Source organism: Acomys minous (assembly GCF_964271855.1).
Source record: "Acomys minous genome assembly, chromosome: 13".
NCBI lineage: Eukaryota > Metazoa > Chordata > Mammalia > Rodentia > Muridae > Acomys > Acomys minous.
In genome coordinates this window covers 97,508,943-97,525,834 of record NC_140495.1, presented here as the reverse complement: position 1 = coordinate 97,525,834, position 16,892 = coordinate 97,508,943, and the positions used below count along the sequence as shown (strand labels likewise).

General features: G+C 45.9%; 1 protein-coding gene across 5 annotated transcripts in view; it reads right to left on the bottom strand.

Annotated features, from left to right (window-relative positions):
• The window catches only part of FAM13C (family with sequence similarity 13 member C), a 112,508-nt gene that overhangs the window by 28,107 nt on the left and 67,509 nt on the right, over positions 1-16,892 (bottom strand). For 3 of the 5 annotated variants that reach the window (XM_084753975.1, XM_084753978.1, XM_084753974.1), the window contains one exon: positions 11,205-11,352. In XM_084753975.1, coding sequence (XP_084610101.1) covers positions 11,205-11,352 — 148 coding nt within the window. The remainder of the gene's footprint in view (positions 1-11,204; positions 11,353-16,892) is intronic. The other 2 variants (XM_084753976.1, XM_084753977.1) reach the window with 1 other exon arrangement.

Genomic DNA, 16,892 nt, shown 5'->3' with positions numbered 1-16,892 from the left:
CCATGATGCTCTGTAAAACCTAAGGTGAAACAAACTGTTTCCTCCCCGCAAGGCCTTTGGTAAGCATTTTATCACAGCACCAGAAAGCAAACTAGGACACCAGCCAAAAACATCTGGTGGACTTTGTTGGGTTGCATTGTAAGGATACAGGATTTGTGCTTTTCAAGGAGCTGACAGGTCAGCAAGGAGTCAGGAAAGGGAATGGGGAAAACCTAGAGTCATGCCAATGTAGTGGCTGCTGAGGGAGCAGACAGACTTGCTTGGTTAAAAGAGATGTAGCTCTTTACCCCATTTTTTAATTGGATTATTTGTTTTGTTGGTTGATTTCTTGAGTTCTTTATAGATATTGGATATTAGCCCTCTGTCAGATGTAAGGTTGGTGCAGTTCTTTTCCCGGCCTATAGACTGCCATTTCATTCTATTGACAGTGCCCTTTGCCTTACAGAACCTTTTCCGTTTCATAAGGTCCCACTTGTTAGTTGTTGATCTGAGAGCCTGAGCTGTTGGTGTCTGTTTAGGAAGTTGTCTCCTGTGCCAGTGAGTCCAAGGCTGATGCCCACTTTCTCTTCTAATAGATTTAGTATATCTGATTTTATGTTGAGGTCTTTGATCCACTTGGCGTGAGTTTTATACAGAGGGATAAATATGGATCTATGCTCATTTTTTAAACAGAGGAATCTCTAATGACTGAGAACCACTTAAAGAAATGCTCAATGTCCTTAGCCATCAGGGAAATGCAAATCAAAATAATCCTGAGATTCCATCTTACACCCATCAGAATGGGTTAGATTAAAAAAAAAAATTCAAGTGACAGCACATGCAGACGGGGATGTGGAGAAAGAGGAACACTCCTCCATTGCTAGTGGGAGTGCAAACTTGTACATAAATCTAGAAATAAGTCTGGCACTTTCTCAGAAAATTGGAAATAGCTCTACCTCAAGACCCAGCTATACCACTCCTGGGCATATACCCAAAAGCTGTTCCACCATTCAACTATGTTCATAGCAGCTTTATTCATAATAGCCAGAAACTGGAAACAACCCTGATGTCCCTCAACCAAAGAATGGATTTAAAAAAATGTGGTACATTTATACAATAGAATACTACTCAGCTATTAAAACTAAGGAAATTATAATTTTTTCTAGACAAATGGAACTAGAAAAGATCATCCTGAGTGAGGTAAGCCAGACCCAGAAAGACACACATGGTATGTACTCACTTATAAGCAAATTTTAGCCGTATAGTAACAGGTTAAATATCCTACAATTCACAGACCCAAAGAAGCTAAGTAAAAAGGAGGGCCCAAGGGAGGATGCTTGAATCTCACTCAGAAGGGGAAACAGAATAGACAGCAGAGGTGGATGAAGAGAGGGAACTGGGTAGAAGAGGATGTGGGGAGGAAAATGAGGGGGAGATCAGGTATAGGAAAAATAGGGAGGGGAGGGGGCTTAGAGAGACAGGGGAAATCAACGGAGTAGGCTCCAGGGAGGATTTAGGGGTGACTGCTAGCAGTGGGGAATATAAAGACTGAGGAGGTCACCTTCTAGCCAGGCAGGCCGTATAGTGGTGGGACGGGAGCACCATACCACATGCAAAACCTTTGACCTAAAATGTACCCTGTCAACAAGATGTGCAGGGATAAAGATAGAGAAGAAATTGAGGGAATGTCCAACCAGGCCTGGCCCAACCTGAGACCCTCCCCATGGGAGAGAGACAACCCCCAACACTATTAATGACACTCTGCTATGCTGGCAGACAGGAGCCTAGCATAGCTTTCCTCTCAGAAGCTCCATGCAACAATGGATTGAAACAGATGCTGAGACTCACAGCCGAACATTAGAAGGAGCACCGGGAGTTCTGTGGAAGAATGAGGAGACTAGAAGGACCCAGAGGGGACAAGAACTCCACAAGAAGACCAACAGAGTCAACTAACCTAGGCCCATGGTGGCTTACAGAGATGGAAGCACCAACCAAAGAGCAGGCATGAGCTGGACCTAGAACCTCTACACATATGTAACTGATGGGCAACTTGGTCTTCACATGGGTCCCCTAGTAAGTGCAGTGAGCGCTGTCTCTGACATGGACTCTGTTGCCTGCTTTTCAGCCACTTCCCCCGAGTGGGGCTGCCTTGCCTGGCCTCAGTGGATGAGGATGAGCTCAGTCCTCATGTGACCTGATGTGCCAGGGTGAGTTGGTGGGAGGGTGGGGTTCCTAGGGTTCCCCTTTTCTGAGGAGAAGGAGACGGGGATGGGGAAAGAAGGTGGTAGGGTAGCACCAGGAGGAGAGCAGGAAGGGGCTACAATTGGAATGTAAAGTGAATAAATAGATATTTTTTTTTTTTTTTTAAAGATCAATGAGGATAGAGGAAAGTATCACCATGCCAAAATGGCCATTAGCATCAGAGCAAATAAAAGGAATTCTGGGTTGGGCTAGGGGCAGTTTGAGTTATAGGGTTCACACTCTTTTCCTTTCTAAAAGGTAGCTGAATATATGACCTCAGACAAGGCCATACAGTTTGAAATGCTTTCTTTGGTAAAGAAAGTCTCAATGTAATACTACCTACTGTCAACACCATGAAGGTCTTTAGAAAAACATGGGGGAAATTAGCCGAACTCATAGAGTTGGGCTACGTCATAGGCAGAGCGACTGCTAGATTTTATTGCGGCAAATGTCTTTTCAACTTTAATAGTGGTGATTACTCAGCCATCCGCTCTGTCAATTACTGCTGTCACACATACCCTCTGCTTAAGGAAACTAGCATAACTTCAATCATTTTCAAGGCTCTAGAGGGGATCCGCAGAATGAATCTTTAAATGTTGCCCCACCCCCTGAAAATATTAGAAATTATGCAGAAGTTGGTATTTATAAGACAAATCTAATCATCATGAGGTGGAACTAGTGGGATATAAATTCTGAATTGGGCAAGAATGCCCACCTGTTAAAGGATAGGTAGGCTGCAGAGATGGCTTAGTGGGCAAAGGCACCTGTTGCCAAGTCTAAAAAGCTGAATCCAATCCTCAGGAACCAAGATTGAAGAAGAAGATCAACTCCAGAGGTTGCCCTCTGACCTCCACAAGACATGTATGCGTACCCATACACAAACTCACAGAGAGAGAGAGAGAGAGAGAGAGAGAGAGAGAGAGAGAGAGAGAGAGAGAGAAATAAATTAAAAGTTAAAAATAATAATAGCGGGGCTGGAGAGATGGCTCAGTGGTTAAGAGCACTGACTGCTCTTCCAGAGGTCCTGAGTTCAATTCCCAGCAACCATATGGTGGCTCACAACCACCTATAATGTGATCTGATCATACTGTATACATAATAAATAAATCTTAAAAGAAAATAATAATAGCTAACATTTCTTGAACATTTACCATGACTAACCCGTGGAGTATTTCACACATTATTCCATGCAATTTCACAACAAAACTAAGAATAGTGTCCTCTCCACTATTTTAAAGAAAAGGAAACTGAGGTATAAAGGATTAAAGAGCCTATGCAGGGTCATCAACTAGCTTGTGAAAATGTGCAAGGAGCTACTATTTCAGACCAAAGCTGAATATTAATTATAACATATTTAGCCTTTCAAAAAGGCCATGGTCTAAGTTTCATACCAAGGTCATTTAAAAATAAAACCAAATAACTGGGTCATGTTTGCAATGAACACAAGCTCTATTGACATATGTAGCAAAGGGCAAAGTTGAATTAATATCTTTTTGACAGACACGTTGGTAGCAATGCTTGCAAACAGATCCTATTTTAATCTTATTTTACATTTCTAAAATGGCATCTAAAATGGAAGAACACAATGATAAATGTCAGTTTGTAGGCACTGTATTTTTTTAAATATGTTTGGGTATCTTCCCTGCTGTATGCCACATGTGTACCTGATGCCCAAGAAGTCCAAAGCCTACGGGATCCCCCAGAACTGGGACAACAGGCAGTTGTGAGTGGCCATGTGGGTGCTAGGAATTGAACCTGGGTCATCTCTCCAGGCCCAGCTGTAAAGAATTTTCAGTTAGTAAAACACCAGACATCCTCAGGCCAAGGTCTTGAACCATGGGAGACACCACAATGGCAGATGACTTGCAGTGTGAGCCAGCGGGTGACGGGGCTAGAGGGAACTAACCCAGCTTGACGGGCTGCAGACTTTGAATCCTTACAAAATACATGGACGTAACGGGAGAACAGATAAAATTATTCACATCAACAGGAATGGCCGAAAGTGATCCTAAAGCCACCATTATTTTACAAAAAGGAAAAAGAAAAGGTGTACACCCATAGCTTTAAAGGCACTAACATATTTTTTGAATGGATACCATTATAGATTCCCTTCATGTTGTGAGATTCAATGGACATGTCCCCTGTTCCTTGTGCCCTGCCTCATGCCCATGAATGATAAGATTTGGCAAAAATTAAACTACCTCTGCCCATCTTCACGATTGAAATTCTAAGTTAATCCAGTAGAAATCAAACCGCCCACTCAAGAAAGGCACATGTGCCTTAGAGCAGGCAGTTCTGATCAGAAAAGCTAAAATGACCGTGGAGACAGTGAGTCAAAAACAGACAAATTAACCATAAATCTGGTCCTTGGAACTTCAGTCTAAGAATAGATTCAAACTATTTTATTAATGTGTTGTTAATATATCGTTGGACTTATTAATGATCTTGAGGTATAAGGATTGAGTGGAGCCGCCTAGTGAAGATCTGTAAGGAAGGCTAGAGAACCCCCATTCCAACCTGTCCCCTTCGCTCCAATCCCTGCCCACCACCACCGATGGCACCTGCAGCGAGTTGCACTGACTTTCTCAAGTTATTTTCCCTTCCTTAATCCAGGGAGTGTGATGAATCCAGCCTCGCCTGATTATTAAGATAAGTTAGGAAAATCCACTGGGTAGTTTTTTGTTGCTGCTCTTCACCAAAATACTATATGGTGTGCTTCCAAGCCTGAGCGTTACTGGCACTGGGAGCTGCTAGTCTTTTGTCAGGGAGGTCACGGCTTCAATGTCTTATAGAAAAATGCTTAGCAGATATCCCCTTGCTGACTACCAAATCCATCTCCCGGATCACCAAATGTGCCCAACAGAGGCAGCGCAAAAGCTGAAAAAGCAACTGAAGACAAATACAGTAGTCCTACTTCCAACAGCAGTAGCCGGGTTGTTTTGTTTTGTTTTGTTTTACACTTCAAGCAGCTGGTGGTACATTCTGAGAAGATCAAAAAGTTCTAGAAAGGGCCCGGGCAGGTGTTTCAGTGGTTAGGTGTCCTCACTGTTCTTAAAGAGGATCCGAGTTCAGTTCCCAGAACTGGTATGACAGCTCACAACCTTGAGTAAGTCCAGTTCCAGAGGATGCAACTTCCTCTTCTGCCTCTATAGGCGGGGCACACATGGTGCACATACATACATACATGCGGGCAGGCAAAACAGACATGAAAATAAATGTATTTGTGTTTATATTTATGAATAACATATAGAGGGTTCAAGAAAGGTTTGCAAGCATACATGCACACACACACATACACACACACACACACACACACACACACACACACACACAAAACATGTAGTTCTACACAACCATATAAGTAATAAAGCATCTAAGAGGTATTTGGGGATTATGTGATCTTCTGAGGTTGAAATGATATATATCCTCCCTAATGGAACCTTCATAGCTTACCCGAGGCTGGTCCTCAGAGAAAGGAACAAGCTATATGAGTGACAATGGCCACCTGTTGGTAGACCTGAGCTACTCTGCTGTCTTATAAATCCAGTTGTAAACTGCACCTCCAACAAGAACACATCTCATGACACCCTGGTATGATGTCGAGTTCAGGGAAACCCGTCCAGCATCTAGCTCCATCCCTACAGTTTGCGTTTTGAGGTGTGTAGCCCTCTCGGCTAGAGAACCATGAGCATCTCCAAGCACCTTGCTGCTCGGGTGGAGTGTGGTGTCTTGAAGCAGGAGTGAGAAGACAGCAATCACTTTGATGGAGATGAAGAGACCTATGGAGCAGGCCAAGTCCCTTAAGAGAAAACAGGTGGTCTACAGCAGCATCTTACTCAAATGAAGGAACTACGTTGGGATGCTCTTTTTGAGCACCATATAAAAGTTGTCTATTATCCAAACGCTGATTTCTGTACGGCAGAGTTGAGTGCGGTTATTTCTATGAAGCATCGCCTGTCTCAGTGTTTGGTAAACACACCTCCCTCACCTTCTGATTGGTTTAGTAAAGAGCTGACTACCTACAGCTAGGCAGGAGAGGAAAGGCGGGACATCCGGGCAGAGACAGGAACTGTGGGAAGAACTGAGAGGCGCAAGATCGGCCAGCCAGACACAGAGGCAGAACAGTGCCGGGACTGAGACAGTGAGCAGTGAAGGGCCACAAAGCAAAGGTGACAAGAATAAGCAGGGGTGAATTAAGTTACGGGAGCTAGTTGAGAAATAGCCACCTAAGGCCTAGGCTATAATAAATTATAATACGTCTCTGTCATTATTCCATCCACTGGAGGTCCAAAGAAAGTCCTGTTATAGAACTACATACTGCTGAAAGAATGTCTGAAGCAGTGAATATTCTGCTATCTTTGGGGACAGTGTTTTGACTGTAACTTCTGTCACTCATCCTTGGAGAGACAGAACAAGGGTTGTGTGCTCAACCATATGAAATGCAAAACTTTCTCTGTGCCTACTTCAACATGGAAAGCCACTGTAAAGACAACCCTCAAGCCATTTACACCCAGTGACACCAGAATAGACACTCACTAACCCCAGAGTGAAAATATTTACTTAAGCAATGGGCGCTGATGCAGCTGCATGTAAGTTCCGAAACCACCATATGGATTACTGTTTTAGTCAGTCTGAGTTGCTATCGCAAACTCCCAGACACCAAGGGGCTGATAAGCAAGGAAAGGTCCTTTCTCACAGTTCTGCGGGTGTGAGAGTCAAGGCGTGAGGTCGAGGCCCCAGCAATGTCAAGCCACTGAGAGGGCCGTCTTCCAATTAGCTGACTTCTCACCATACCCTAATATAGCAGAAAGCCAGTCAGCTCTATTTCTGACAGGAATTGCCCCCTTCCATGAGGGCTACATCCACAAGGCCCCTTCTGCAAAGACTTTTATACTGGAGACCAGGGTTCACAAAAGAGACACAAAGAGCCAGTCAGTATCAGTTTCTATCTTACACCGTGTGTTTGACAAGTTACAGGTAGGATGACCTGTGCAAGATTCTATCGGAGACTGGAGACTCAGTATGGGAGAGACATTTTAGCCCTAAACCACACAGTCCTTCATAAGCAAGAACAGTTCATGGACCTTTCAGCGCCTCTCCAATTACCCCATCACTTCCCTCTAGAGTCCCCTGTGTTCTTAAGATTTGTCTATGCCCCCTTCCTTGTCCATCTTGTGCCACCTCACCTGCCTGGGACCTTGGTGCACGAATACCTTTCTCATCTTGATGTTTATAGGTTAAACTCATCAGCCCTAGATTCTGAGTCACAAATCTCACTGATAACACAAATAAAGCATTCTGAAATTCTCTCTGCGAAGGCATTATCCACTTGACGAGCGGATCCTGTTACTCAGGGTATTGTAAGACTCACACCCCAGACTGTCTAAGGTGAAGCCTAAAAACCCCCATGTGGGGAAGTCTTCCTGGTGATTACGATGTGTAAGAAGGCTCTGGAATGCTGGTGAGAACAGGCTGTGCCTACAGGGCCCTGGGAAATCCATCCCTGTGGCAGGCACAGTTGGAAACCATCTTCACAGAACAGCACTTCAGGCATCTTGCTGAGTGAGCAGGGGCTTCACAAGCCATGAAGCGAGTTAAAGACCAAGGTTTGAACCACCAGACAAGGAACTACTACTCCTCTATCAGACCATCAGTTCAAAAGCGTACTGTGAATTTTAAGTAACTTAAGTCACGTACTAATTAAGTCTAAAGTGAGTCCAAACCTTTTTATGGTGACATCAATTTATACTTGTGAAGTTTACTATTGTACTTGCTGATGGCAATCATATCCAGGAATGCCTATAAAAAAAAATCACTGGGTAGATTTGTCCTTCTTATACTAATTACTGAATCAACTATTAATATAGAGCACAGGGCTAGAGGGTAAGACTTTAAGAAAATTAAATTTAAATTAATATACTCATTTATGGACTTGTGGCCATTTATGATAATCTTATACAGTCCTCTTTTCACCAGGGATTTAATATATGTACATGCACACGCATGTACGCATGCACAGGTATTATACACACATATACAAACATGCATACATGCATGTATACACACACACATACCTACAGTTTCAAAATATTGAAAAAATAACAACACAAATACATATCTACAGTTCTAAAATATTTTAAAAAATAAATAAACACAGGAATCCATATAGACACTTCCTACTGATCCATCCATAGGCATAGAAGGGGGTAATTTCACAGGGTCCCACCTCTAGCACAAAAAGGCAACTGTAGTGTGTTGAGGGTGAGAGAAGTAGCCTTCTCCATAGAGGAGCCCCCTAACTGGTTATTCAATACCAAGTAGTCAGGCCTGAAATAATGTACATGCAAGCAATATTCAGCAGGCTCAGTAGGTGCGGCAAGAAAGAGGAGGGGAGACACAGAGAGGAGAAGGGGGGAGGGAGGGGGGCGATGACAAAATGAGGCCAGGAATTTAAGCGGGTAGTAGCAGTTGGGAGAAGGGAAAAATGACAATTGGTGTAATTATACTTTAATTATCAAAAACAAACTGCTGTTCTGAACCTGTGAGTTATAAAACGCACAGGCTCACTGTGGAAGTACATGAGACCAAACCACATTCCAGTTAACACGAAATCATTTTACAAATTCCTATCATCTCAACAATTCCTCAGCTGGGTTAAGAAACTCTCTGGGCTCCGTGAAAACCCTTAGCTCTCTATATTTTCCAGAGTCTAGTTACCTGGACAGAGGTCTGCACACTTTCAAATTTTATGCACTTAAAAAAAAAAAAATCCAATATCCAAACCACAAAGCTTGTCTCCGAGTGGCCTTCTGCCTGTTCCTGGTCCTCAGCTCATCACTGAACACGGAAGTTTTGCTTGCCCCTCTCTGGGAGCAGCCCCTAGATGTATCCAGTCTTTGCCACTTTGTGGGTTCTTCTTTTTTTTTTTTTTTTTTTTTTTCACCCTTCTCCATCCCTTTTCTTTTTCTCTTTCATCCCCCTAACACTGGACAGGAAAGAAAAAAAAGGATGAAGAGGAAAGGAAAGAGAATCCCTGAATAAAGTCAGGGGTTGGGAAGAGAGCATTGTTATCACTAGACTACCTCCTGCTGGGTATTAGGGGCAATGAGTTCCTTAGGGGCATGTTTGATCATCGCCATCGGGATCTCTAACTTCCTCTTGTTTTTTCTCCTCTCTGCATGACTACTTAACAAACCACTGTCAACAACAGCCAACAACCAACCAACCCCCCACCATGCTTCTAGGTATCCTAGCATTTATATTCCCTCTGGAAAGTCTCCAGGATTCCAAAGGTCACACCATTGCAGAAACTCCCTGCACCTGGCAAAACCACCCCCTCTGCTAGAGCATGAGGCAAATCACAGTCACCTGCTGTGAGGCAGCGCCTATCCACACACCTGGGATTAAACTCGAAACATTCTTATAACATTTCTGTTTGGTTTGGTTTGGCCTTTGGTTTTTAGAAACAGGGTTTCTGTGTGTGTAGTCCTGGCTGTACTGAAATCACCCTACAGACCAGGCTGGCCTCAAACTCACAGAGATCTGCCTGCCTCTGCCTCCCAAGTGCTGGGATTAAAGGTGTGTGCTACCACGCCCAGCTCATGTTTTTTAAAGAAACCAAAATTCCAGAATTCTCACCACACCTAGGTAAGTTCAGGATTTATTTACATGTCACAAGAGGGTTTTAAGGCTTGCTCAAAATCCAGTCTACCCAGAATAAAAATTTTTTTGAAGCACAAAATTATATTTTTAAAAATTTAAAGCATAAAAACACCATAAAATCATCTATAGACAGTGTACAACAAATAGTAAACATTCTATGCTAGATACTTGGACAGCTAGTCCCACTGTCAGACAATTCAAAGGTTAATTTGCATTTTGCTTGAGACTTTTGTATATGTTTTGTGTGCTTTTTGTTTGGAAGAGACAGAATACAGGGTTGAAAAATAGGGGCCACACTGTCCAACAACCTGACTCAAATCACTGATTAGGCCTCTGACCCAAACACAGTGGCCAGTAGAAGAGGGGAGCTTACCTACTGCCCAAGAAGGCCACCAATCGTCAATGATGTGTGGCCACAGTGACGTCTTTTGCCACTCACCTCATGTGTCCCACTAGGCCTGGGGTCAGGTACCAGCAAATATGGTCCCCTTCAGTAGGTTATTATCACAGACTGCATAAAATAGTGCCCTCATCATAGGAATATAAGTAACAGGAATAGCTTGCCCTTAGCAGCTCCTATAACTACTGTTAGTAAAACAAATTGCAACACTGCAGATGACTACCCAGCCTGCTTAGACCATACTGAATCAAATTGCCTTTGTCAATCTCTTCCTCCAATCCCTGGAGATTAATGGTCTCTCCTAGAGCTAGCTCTCCCCCCCCCCCCCCCCCCATCCAGGGAACTGCCTGCAAGCCTCTGGCCTATTACTACAGAGAAGGATATAACCACTCAGCTAAAGTGATGTTTCCTTCCTCTCTAATTCTTCCCGGGAACATTAACTTGCCTTAAAACTAGAAAGACCCACAAAAATCTCTGGCCCATTCTGAGACTTTTTTGAAATGAAAATACAGAAGAAGCGAGAGCAAGGATACTATAGGATGAGAAAGAGCTAAGAGCTGAGCACTCGCCTCTGCTTACCTTAGCGATCATCATCCCACAGACAGTTAAACAGAGGGCAGAGGAAACTGGAACTCCCCTGGTCCTCAGTATCTGCTAAGTTTTAAGGCAGCACAGACCGGCTACGTCTTGTAGAGCACACCACTCCTTGTCATAGACCGACCAGAAAAATGACATGAAGTTATGACGGGTCCTTTCAGCTGACTCTCATTTAAGTAAAGTCTGCCCTGCAGCTAATCCCAAATCCGTGCGTTTCCTCTCGGCTTGGGCTTTAACGTTGCACCATTTCCCTCAGGAATCCAGACGGAGGCTGAGCTGTCTCCTGAGTACTATTTGGGACATCCCCCAGACTCTCGCCTCTTACCTGCAGAATCCACCGCATCAGCAGGCACGCTCTGGGTAGAAGCTGGGGCTGCGTCCTTAACTCCGTGCACCTGGCCATCTTCTTCCTGGTTCGTCAGAAACGCGGAGCACAGATCAGATTCGAGGGCTTGGAGCTTCAGGAAGGAATTCTGCCAACAAAAGCAGAACATGAAGCCAGCTAACTGGGTGCCTAACGCACAGCGCTGGGTCTGCCGCTCTCTAGCACCTTTGTCCGGTGCCGTGCCTGGCAGGAAAAAGGGTCTGGGCTAACTGCAGCTGCTTCGGGGGAAAGGAGCTGGTCCCTGAGTCAGAGATGCGCATTGGTCCACATGCAGCCTCGATTTCTGGCTCATTGAAATCCTAACGTCTACGGTTTATCGGTGACACATGGGACCTGTGATTTCGTCAGCAAGAGACATCTGCATCTGGAGAGCCAATCTCAGAAGGTGCCTGCTTCCCAAGTGCGGAGGCTTGACGCTCCGCAACTGTTTCATTCACGGTGCTGACATCAGGAGCCAGACATTAGGCCACTCCCAGGCTACCATTCATAAAAAAACAAAAACAAAAAACCACCGTCCCTCCAAGACACAGACTGCGGCAGACCGCAGTACACAAAGAGTTAACGCTGCAGAGGCTGCCCCTGGCATCTAGGAGGGGCTTCTGGGCTCCTTCGCCCAGTTGTACGTGCCTTCTAAAGTTACTTCTTTTGCAGGAGATGCCGCAGCTGCATCCTCTCTATAATAAAGTCTAGGGACACAGCCCTGGACCCATTAGCCTAACTCAGCTACTTGAAGGAGAGCAATTGATCCTCCGCAGCCTACAGCGGCAATCTCCCGCCTACCCCTTCGTGTCGCATTTTCAATTTCTCCTAGGTTCTTAGTAAGGACAAATGCAGACTGGCGCACTCGTGATGCAGCAGCCCAGCAAATTGATTCCCCTGGCAGGTGAATATGAGTCATGCCTGAGTCCAGGCTGGCACTGCGACCCCCACAGTGGGACAGCTCAGCAGGTCACAAGAACAGTTCCACCCACCTTCCTCCAGCTGTGGCAAGGGCAGCCATGGGGTGGGAGGGGAGAACGAGGGGAGGGCGCAGGAAGCTGGGCAATTGGTCCTTTTCCTACCCAAACTTTCAAACATATGGACGCCCACACGGCTCTCCCCCTCACATATGCCACACGGGAGCACCCCACTCTACAGCTCCACCCCTGCCTGTCCCATAAGCCTACACACACACACACACACACACACACACACACACACACACACACACAACCTCCCACACCCTTTGCTCCCATCCCATACACACAAGCATATACCCTAACCCCCACATGCCCTAGCTTGTACTGTATCTACTTTTTCATCCCAACCTCCACGTACACAGCCTATTCCACACGCACATCCCATACTCTGCCTACAACTCTCATACTAACATAAGCCCCACACTCTTCCTATTTCCCACATACACTCCCTACTTCTGACCGCCCCCACACCCTCCTCTCCTTCAATGCATGTCCAATGCCCTCACATCGGGGAACACTCCCCGCCCTCCCCCGGCCCTGCCCCCTTGCCCCGCCCCCCCTTCTTCCCACTGTGCTTCTAATTCACACCCCTGCCTTATATTCGCTCTCTCATGGTCACATCTACCTCAGTATCTCTTCCCACCTCACTCTCTCCTTTCTACCCTTACCACCTGCCCCCATGCCTTCATCCACTGGGCTGATACTACCTCAGTGTTTCTATTTGGTGCTCCCTGTGGGGTGGGGAGGGGTGTCTGATACTTTCTCAGACATTTGGAAGTCAGCGGGCACCTCAGCAGCTCAGGCCCCGCCTCCACCACACACAGATATGCTCAGGAGCCAACATGAACACTGTCTGCCCTCGGAGTTGATTCCTAACAGCCACCACTCAGGCAAAGCAGCATGGCCCTCGAGCAGATGCCTCCCATGATCCTCTCCTCCTGTCTGGAAGATGTCTCCAGCAGCTGAGAGCTCAAGGTTGCTGAGAGGAAAGGCAGAAAGAGCAAAAGCACAAGAATCTGGTCATTGGTAACCAGTTAGTTGGTGGACACCAATCACTAGTCATTGGTAACCAGTCAGTTGGTGGACACCAGTCACTAGTCATTGGTAACCAGTCAGTTGGTGGACACCAATCACTAGTCATTGGCAACCAGTCAGTTGGTGGACACCGATCACTAGTCATTGGTAACCAGTCAATTGGTGGACACCAATCACTAGTTATTGGCAACCAGTCAGTTGGTGGACACTGATCACTAGTCATTGGTAACCAGTCAGTTGGTGGACACAAATCACAAGTTATTGGTAACCAGTCAGTTGGTGGACACCAATCAGTTGACAGGCACCAAGGATGATTTGAAGGAAACCTCCCACTAAGAAATCAGAGCGGTCACTTTAAACACACAAAACTGCACTACAGAATCAGACAAAGCCACAGAACTGCGACATGGTGGGGCCACTGCAGAAAAGAACATGGGAAGCCCTGAGTGTCCCCAAGAATAAAAAAACCATATAGCACAACTTCATTGTCGGGGATGCTCCGAAAAGAACTGAACTTGAAGGCTTGGACAGCTCTCTACACACCCGCATCCCTGCATTTCAGGAGCTCAGAGGTGTTGCTGGCTGAATTTTGTCTCCCAAGTTCCTCTATTGATGTTCCAGGTCTCAATGTGACTATACCTAGACAGGGGCCTTTAAAGATTTAAATTAAGTTAAAAGAGCCCATAAGGATCAGAACCCGACCCAGTAAGACTGATGTCGTCTAAACAGCCAGAGGCCACAGGACTATTCACACATGGAAGGCTCCGTGAGCCTCCCCATTTGAATGCAACCAGATACAAGCCAAAAAGTGAGGCCCTGGGAGAAACTAAGACAGCTGGCACTTTGACCCTGGACTTAACAGCCTCAAGGTTTTTGAGAAAATACGTTGTTTTGCTATTTAAGCTACCCAGTCTGTGGTATTTTGTAATGGCATCCCTCAGAAACTAACACGTGGCATTAGAACCCAAGTGCCCCCAGACAGGTGAATGGAGACTCAAAATACAGATGAACTTGCAAAGAAAATTCCTCAAAATTCAGAGGGAAAGATACTAACTCATATAGGCTACCACACAGTGAAAGTAACCAGTCACAGAAGGATAGAGCCTGTGGAATTCCACTTATGGAAGAGAGTAGAAACGCCATCAAGACAGGGAGCAGAGCTGTTCCCAGGGCTGGCTGCAGAACAAGGGAGTTGCCTCATGCGGTCAGAATTCCTGTTCTGTGTGATGCAGAGAGACACAGGTTGTGACCAGTACTCAGCAGTGCAAATGCAAATGAGCCTAGTGTTGCTGAGCTGCGTACATATTTCCATGTGGTTACAATGGCGTGGTTCTCATATTGACTTTTCTCATAAATGACTTTTCAAAGGGTTGTATGTACAAGAAGATGGACATGTCCATCTCTTTCGTTAGGGGCAGGGTCTCATGTAGCCCAGGCTGGACTAGAACTCTCTCTCTCTCTCTTTTACCTTGGATAATCTTGGCTTTCTGGTCCTCAGGACTCTACTTCCTGAGTTGTGGGTTATGGGTGTGTATCACCATGCCCAGTTTTAGGCGGTGAAAGGACAGAACCCTGGGCCTCTTGCACACAAGGCAAGCATTCTAACAAAGACACATTCTCAGCTCCTTCTTTTCTTTCTTTTTTTCTTTTTCTTTTTTCTTTTTTCCCGAGACAGAGTTTCTCTGTGTAGCCTTGGCTGTCCTAGACTCGCTTTGTAGACCAGGCTGGCCTTGAACTCACAGTGATCCACCTGCCTCTGCCTCCTGAGTGCTGGGATTAAGGCGTGCACCACCATGCCGGGCTCTTTCTTTCTTTTCTTTTTTTTTTTTTTTTATGTGATGCCAGTAGCCTGGCTCTCATGTGTTCTTGTGTAATTTGCAAAGCAAAGCATGGCTTTCAGGATCCCACAGAACCACAGGGCACGTTCACTGTGCTCTGTATCTTGCCTCATTGTGGGCAAGTACCCTGGCTATTCCAAACCTTGGGTTTGTTTCTTTGTTTGTTTTCTTCATCTGCAAAAAGAGACCAAAATAGCAGGGATGCATAATAGCCCCATGCTGCGAGGGCTGCACCTAGGTGACCTGAAGGAAGGTTGAGAAGAGTTGGCTGGGGAAGCACCAGTAGGTAGCCATCATAGCAGGACTGGACTCTGTGGTCAGGGTGGATGCCCCCCAAACACCAGCTGCCGGGAAGAGGTCTGGCCATGTGGACAGGCCACACAGTATAGAATCCGTGACTCATCGCTCTCCCTCCCAGGGTTTCACTTCTACACCTGCCTACCAGCAACTTCACTCTAAATGACTTCAGAGTCCACTTCTAACTTGACTGGAGAGGAGAGCCAGCATGCACTGGAGATGGAAGTGTAGAAGCCGGCATGAGTGTGTACCTAGACTTGGGTCCAGAGCAGAACCAAGGACTTGAGTTACAGGAACAGCGAGGGACATCAGTACACAGGGGTACATCAGACTGAAAAGCTTCTGGACCCTACCTAAGAGTGAGAGTGGATGGCATAATCTGGAAACATTTGGGAGTATCAAGAAGTTGTTCTTATCTGTCTCCTTGTGCCACCTTCTCCCCTCGTGTGTGCTCACTGGAATGACACTGAGTGACACAAGAGATCTACTGGAGAGCTACTTCCCTGGCCAGGTTGTTCCTCTCTGAGACACTGGCTAAAACCAAGCATAAAGGAATGGGGATGGAAGGATCTCAGCAGCCATCTGTCCTTACCATATACCATCCTATCCCATCACTCAGCCCCACAGCCCTCCTCGGTAGATTCCTTCTCACGTGGACTCCCTGTGTGGGGTAGGTCTGTATAGAATACATCGCCCATTGATCTAGGACCCCAGGATAACAGTGCAGGGATTTAACTGTGAAAAGCCAATGCCACCATCACATACATATCTGCCCAGGCAATGATGGGAGATATCTAGCCTACCCAATTAGGATGAAGCACTGAAGAGCTACCCAAAGGTGGCCTAGGAATGCTTCACTGCCCTGGTATGGTCTGTGCAGGTCTGCTGGCCATGAGATGCTTGAATGCTCAGACAACAGTTAGGCCTGCATGGTGGCTAAAAGGCTGATGTCATCTCCTTCCTCTTGGAGCTTCCAGCCTATCGAGGCAACAGTTAACAAGCCAACGCATGACAACAGGCATAATTTCCCTAAAGCCATACTAGAAGGCAGTGGCAAGCCCGAGGAGAGAGTGACAACCGTACTATGTCATCAGTCCTTCACACTGGACTTAGTGACCTTTCTTACAAAGGCATGCCTTCCCTTCTACAGGAAAACAAAGGAGTGGTCTACAGGCTACCTCCATGCAGCCCTTCTCAAACATGACTTTGACATCCTGCAAGACCATGGTGCCTCTGGGCAATGGCTCTGGTCAGCCTGCTGCTGCTTTCCCAGGTTTACCTCCAAAGTCACCATAGTAGGGCATCTAGATAGTAGAGCATCTACATAGTAGGGCATCTACTGAGCTGCAAATGACAAACCCTCTTAGGAATGACAATTACCCCTGCCTCTCCACGGTGCCATGTGGGAAGCAAGCTAGAGAGAAGTCTGCCCAACCTAGGTGCGGTTTTTCTAAAGTTAACTCTTCTCTAGATTTTCACACACAATAGAGGACATGCAT